This window comes from Felis catus, chromosome D1 (genome assembly GCF_018350175.1).
Source record: "Felis catus isolate Fca126 chromosome D1, F.catus_Fca126_mat1.0, whole genome shotgun sequence".
NCBI classification, from domain to species: domain Eukaryota; kingdom Metazoa; phylum Chordata; class Mammalia; order Carnivora; family Felidae; genus Felis; species Felis catus.
Window position 1 is genome coordinate 14979517 of NC_058377.1, and position 5841 is coordinate 14985357.

Sequence of the window (5841 nt, forward strand, 5' to 3'; positions counted from 1 at the left end):
AGCAGCCCTAGGGCCAGACAGCAGGGCAGGGCTTCGTGGTCCTGTCCATAAAAGGCTTTTCCCGGCTGCTTCCCAGCCGGCAGCGCAGCTCCGCCCCGCCGGCTCCATCTCCAAAGCACGCAGAGAATGTCCCGGGCAGCCCCCGGCAGACTGCTCCAACTTGGTGTCTTTCCCCAAATATGGAGTCTGTGTGGAGTCACTGGGGGGGCGGGGGGTGGGGAACGGGACGGGTTCCTCTGGCAGGGAGGGGGCCCAGGGGTGAGCCAGCGGGGGAGGCTGACATCACCGCGGCAGCGGCCCTTTAAACCCCCCACCCAGCCGGCGCCCCATCCTGTCTGTCCAAGTTCAGACACGGAGAGCTCATTCCCGCCTGCGAGTCTCGAGGAACTCCTGTAAGTGCAGGCATCCCCGGGTTGGAGGGGAGGTGGGCTAGGGCTTAGGGACCACGGGTTATTGCAGAGGGGCTCTCACGGGCCCTGGCCTGCAACCCCATGGGGGGGAAGCACGTCCTCTCCTCGTGCATTCCTCATCTCCAGATGGGGAGGTGGCCTTAGCTCAATGAGGGTGGGGGGGTGGGGGGGGTGGGTGAGATTGCTGGAATCCCGTACTTGGAGTCCTTGGACCAGGCAGCCCCAGGCTGATCTCAAGATGGCTTGGCCGGTCAGAGGGACTGATGGTGGAGACCTGAGGTCTGAGGTGACAGGGAGACTCCCCACGTTTTTGGCCATGGTCGTACCGACAGAGTGTATGATGGGCTCAAGGTATTGGGTTAGACCCAAGGCTCTGTCTGTTGTCCATGTAAGAGGACATCCAAGGAGGTGAGGAGGTGTGCGAGCACAGCAGTGCTGGAGAGCAGTGTCCTGCTGGCGGGCACTCGGGTCTGAGCAGCACAGAAGCCCTGGGAGCCACTGAGGCAGTGGAAAGGACCACCAGACTCCTGTACCCTGGAACAGCCAGGGTGGCCCGGTGCAGGGACCTGCGAGAGCTGCGTTTTCTAGACACATGGCTCCTTCCATCCTCTGTAATGGGAGATGACCGCACGGCAGGCACAGGGGTGAGAGCTGGGCACCCCCAGGGGCTTTGCAGTGTTGTCCTGGATGGCTCACACAGGGCTGGGCGGGCCTGGGACCCTGGGCCTTTCCCGAAGGGTCTAGCTGGTTCCCTCAATGGTTGCTCTCCAAAGGGCAGCAGTGAATAGGGCTGCTCTTCTCTGCTTCCAGAATTTAGAGGAGCCGTCCCTCTTGCCTTCTCAGAGATCCACGTGTGCCTGCTCTTATTGGCTGTGTTCTATTTTGAAGAGCCAGGGGCCCGGCGGTCCTGGAGAGACCCCTGGTTCCTGCCGGTAACAGGTGCACGCCACCCCTTTGCAGCTGGCCCTTGTTCTTTCTCTCAGGGGAGGGGAAGCTGACAGGAGCCACGGGGCCAGAGGGTCAAAGCGGAGTCCAACTGGCCGGCCTGGCCTGCTCCAGGAGGCTTTGTCTAGAAAGGCCTCTGGGTGGGCTGCCTGGCAACTGTTTCCCTCTCCTCTTCCTACAGCTCCAAGGTGGGACTGGGGAGGTCTTGGTCAGAGGACTTAATGAGATTTCTTGGAATTCTCCACTTCCGGACTCCTCATGCGGAGGCAGAGGGTGGGGTTGGGATGGGTGGGGTGCATTTCATCCCCTTCCCTGTTCTGATAAAAATCGAATATTGTCTCTAGATCTAGGGGCTGCAGCTTTGTGTACTTCTCACTGTGAGCCTCGATACCTTAACTATCTGCTCCGAATCTCTTAGACTGCAAGCTGGGGGTGACGGCACTCCGCTTCCGTCCTGCTCCTCACCTGCTGGCACAGGGTCTGGGAGGGTAGGTGGGTGGGGAGGACAGGAGGGCAGGGCGGGGAAGGTGGGGTGTGCGCTGCCCGCCTGGGCTGGTGGGGTGAAGGCTGAGCGGGGCCCAGGATGAAGGATGGGCTGAGGGCACTTGGTCCCAGCTGACTCGTGGGTTTGGACCCCTCGTCTTCGCCCTTGGGCGGTTGGGAAGCAGGGGTGGGGAGGGAGGCGTTGGGCTGTCTGTAGGGAAAGACAGACTCTGCTTTTGGATTCTCTGGCATCACTGGCCAGGTGAGGGTGCCAGTGCTCAGAGGTGGCCCAGCCCTCGGGCTTTTCAAACCGGAGAGAAGTGAGTTGCCCAGTGGCTGGAATCAAATGAGTTCATCTCCCGTGTTCTTTCTCTCAAACTCTGTTGTCCTCTCAGGGGATGAATGGAAAAGGAGTGGAGGCCAGAGTGGGAAGAAACAGTTTTTGTCTCTGGGTCAGGGGCTGGCTCTCCCAGGTCAGCACCAGGAGGCGACTCTGGGAGGGAGTCACAGACAGTGCCTGGGACAGTGCCTGAGGGAGATGACATCATCCTCGGTGCACAGATGGGGAACTTGAATGCAGGAAAGTTGTCAGCTATGGGCGAAGGAAGGGTTGGGCAGCTGACCCGAGACCGTGACAAGCTCCCCACGGTGGTACAGGAGAGACGGTCTGACGTTGGCAAGAAAGGGAGTCGGGGGAGCACAACGACTATCCCCATCCTCAGACCATTCTCTCCCTCCCGACCTCTGACCTCTCTGAGGCCAGGTGACGGGTCTGGCTTCATCTGGCACCTCTCTCGGAGGGCTCTTCCGATGAGCTCTGGGTGATAGCTGGGGCCAGGTCAGGTTCCTCTTGACCAGCCACATCTGCCCAGAGGCCTACCTCGCCCGCCCTGCTGCTATAGCCTTCCCCCTACATCTCGGGGCTCTCCAGAGCAGTGCCGGCCCCAGACCTTCAGGGCAGCAGCTGCTGCTGCTGTGCACGGGGAGGGGCTCCCCACGCTCTCGCTGGCAGATTCTTGGCTCCGGGATACCCTTGGAGGGCTCTGGCTCCTGGGTTACTCAGCTACTACAGTGGTGGGAGCCTGAGGGCACGAGGGAAAGTCTATGGGTCTATAAGTGTTCTCTCTCTCTCTCTCTCTCTCTCTCTCTCTCTCTCTCTCGGCTCACCTGAGGAAGTACAGCTTTTTGACCAAAACCTCTTGGGTTTTGCTGGCTTCCTAGACCTTTCCAGGGGTGGATAAGTTTGAGCCTCTTCAGCAGCTGTGGGCCAGAGGCTGAGCCGACCTGGCAAAGAGCTGGAGTTTTGGAGCTCCAGCTTCGGGGCAGGGGGGATAAAGCGGAGGGAGAAGTAGGGCAGGACCACCTCACGCCTAGCTGGACAAAGAAACCCGCTGCTTTATTTTGGAAGGGCCGTGTGGCCTCTTCTGGAAGGTGTCTCCAGTGCCTCCGGTCAATCTTGGCAAGGAGAGAAAGCTCTAGACCAGCCATTGTCAACCTACAGCTCATAGGCTAAATGCAGCCTGCTGTTTGTGTAAATAAAGTTTTATTGGATCAAAGCCTGCTTACTTGTTCACGTATCGTCTCAGGCTGCTTTCCTGCTACAATGGCAGAAACCTCATGTCCTGCAAAGCCTAAAATACTTACTGTCTGGTTGCTTACAAAAAGAAGTTTACTGACCCTTGCTCTAGACTTCCAAAGATCTGGTCTCCCGTTTCTCTGGCCTCCAAGTTCAGAGGCTCCCCGGACTGAGGGGATGAGCCTGGCCCAGACGGGCAGTGCCGTGAAAACAAAATGAGGGAACGGGGAGGTAAACATCTAGGATGGATGGCATCCCCCACACCCCCCCGTCCTCCCAGAAGCCGGAAGACCCGCCTAGCACGAGTGAGAGCAGAGTTGTTCTCTGATCCTCTGACCTTCTCCCTTCTCTGGCCTGTGCTGCTTTAGCTCTCCCTCAACATGGCCAACAAGGGTCCTTCCTATGGCATGAGCCGCGAAGTGCAATCCAAAATTGAGAAGAAGTATGATGAGGAGCTGGAGGAGCGGCTGGTGGAGTGGATCATAGTGCAGTGTGGCGCAGACGTGGGGCGCCCGGACCGTGGGCGCCTGGGCTTCCAGGTCTGGCTGAAGAACGGCGTGGTGAGTGGTCCCCTGGGAAGGGGGGCTGGGGCTCTGCTGGAGTTGTGAGGCAGGCGCCCCGCGCTGAGTGCCGAGCTGTGTTCTGTGCCTGGCAGATTCTGAGCAAGCTGGTGAACAGCCTGTATCCTGACGGCTCCAAGCCAGTGAAGGTGCCCGAGAACCCTCCATCCATGGTCTTCAAGCAAATGGAGCAGGTGGCTCAGTTCCTGAAGGCGGCTGAGGACTATGGGGTCACCAAGACTGACATGTTTCAGACTGTTGACCTCTTCGAAGGTACAGAGAGAAAAGGGGTGGAGAAGGTGGGTGCAGGACAGGAAGCTGAGGCAGAGGGGATGAAGGATGATCAAAACATGCCACACAACAGGTCTGCATAGTAGGAACAGGATGTGCCGGAAGGGTACCAGCCAGGCTCTCGAGGGCATCGTAGGATCTCCTGGAGCCTCCTTTGATCCTGGGACAACCTTTGCCCCTGGGTTGGCCATTTTTCTGAGAGGTGGGGCAGGCCCTGCCCTGGAGTCCCGTGTACATGGCCCTGAAGTTCCCCCCCATCCCTCCTTTCTTCTCACAGGCAAAGACCTGGCAGCGGTGCAGAGAACCCTGATGGCTCTGGGCAGCTTGGCAGTGACCAAGAACGACGGGTACTACCGTGGAGATCCCAACTGGTTTATGAAGTACGCGGTCACCCGGCGTTCCTTGTGCTCCGAACCTGTGTCTTTGCAGGGAGATGGGAGGTGGCCTGGGCTGACTGTCAGGCCCAGCGGGGAGGGGAAGCAGATAGCTGGAAGGTCCAAAGTGAAGGTCTAGGCTGGGTAGGAAATGGGTCCGTGGTACTTGCCATTCTCTCTGGTCCACGGGGTGAGCCAGGTTAAGGAAACAAAGAAGTGAGATGGGAGGGGGGGAGGACATGGGACTGGTCTGAGAAGTGACAGAGGAAACAGCACGGGGAGGGGGGGAGGGGGGATGAAATGTGCAGTCCTGATGAATCTTTATCCTGGTTTCCCCTCTTCCAGGAAAGCCCAGGAGCATAAGAGGGAGTTCACAGAGAGCCAACTGCAGGAGGGAAAACATGTCATTGGCCTACAGATGGGCAGCAACAGGGGGGCCTCCCAGGCCGGCATGACAGGCTACGGACGACCTCGGCAGATCATCAGTTAGAGGGAGAGGGCCAGCCCCCAGCCCTGTCCTTCCCCGGCTCGTCGGCTGCAGCCATCCTGCCTAGCCCGCCTCACCCGCACCCGTGTAGTTCCTCAGCCCCGGCCAAGCTTCGAGGCTCCGTCACTGAGCAAAGGTGACCGCACTTGGGCAGCTCTCCCCCACCCCTCAGCCTCAGCCCAAATTCTTACCCCCAAGCACCACTCCCCTGACGCTCCTCCCAGCTCCCCCGCCGTCTCCCACCGTCTCCCCCCATCCTGGGCCGGGCAGGGGGGACGTGGGCTGGGGGTAGCCTGGGCGGGGGGCAAGTCCACTAGCCTCCTTGGCAACAGACGCCTCTTGAGGGTAATCCTGCCCAACCTCCCTCCATTTATTTTTTTTCTGGAATATTTTGGGGGTTGAAATTCAGAAAGGAAACAAATATATACATCAATCTTTTCTCAGGCCTGGCTGGCAGAGTTTGATTTGCCCTGGTCACTTCTGATTCTAGGGAACATGAGCAGGGAAGAGGCAGGCAACATTTATGTGGGTTCCTGAAGGCCAGCTCCGAAGGACCTCTCAAATTCTAGGACCTCAAGGGGGGCCAGTTTCCTTCAGAGGGCCACACGGAGGAGGAGAGTGGATCTCGGGGACCGGGGACCGAAGGCCAAGGCGAGCAGCCTGGCAACTTGCATTAGCTCTGGGGGGCAGATGAAAGGAGCTGGGGGGGGCAGGG

General features: G+C 59.2%; 1 protein-coding gene across 1 annotated transcript; it reads left to right on the forward strand.

Moving 5' to 3' along the window:
- Positions 1 to 234: 234 nt before the first annotated feature.
- On the forward strand, positions 235 to 5569 carry TAGLN (transgelin). The gene is made up of 5 exons (XM_003992393.4): positions 235 to 392; positions 3783 to 3974; positions 4070 to 4247; positions 4543 to 4645; positions 4985 to 5569. Exons 2-5 carry the CDS (start codon positions 3795 to 3797, stop codon positions 5127 to 5129), a joined length of 606 nt encoding a protein of 201 aa, XP_003992442.1. The 5' UTR covers positions 235 to 392; positions 3783 to 3794; the 3' UTR covers positions 5130 to 5569.
- The last annotated feature ends 272 nt before the right edge of the window (positions 5570 to 5841 follow it).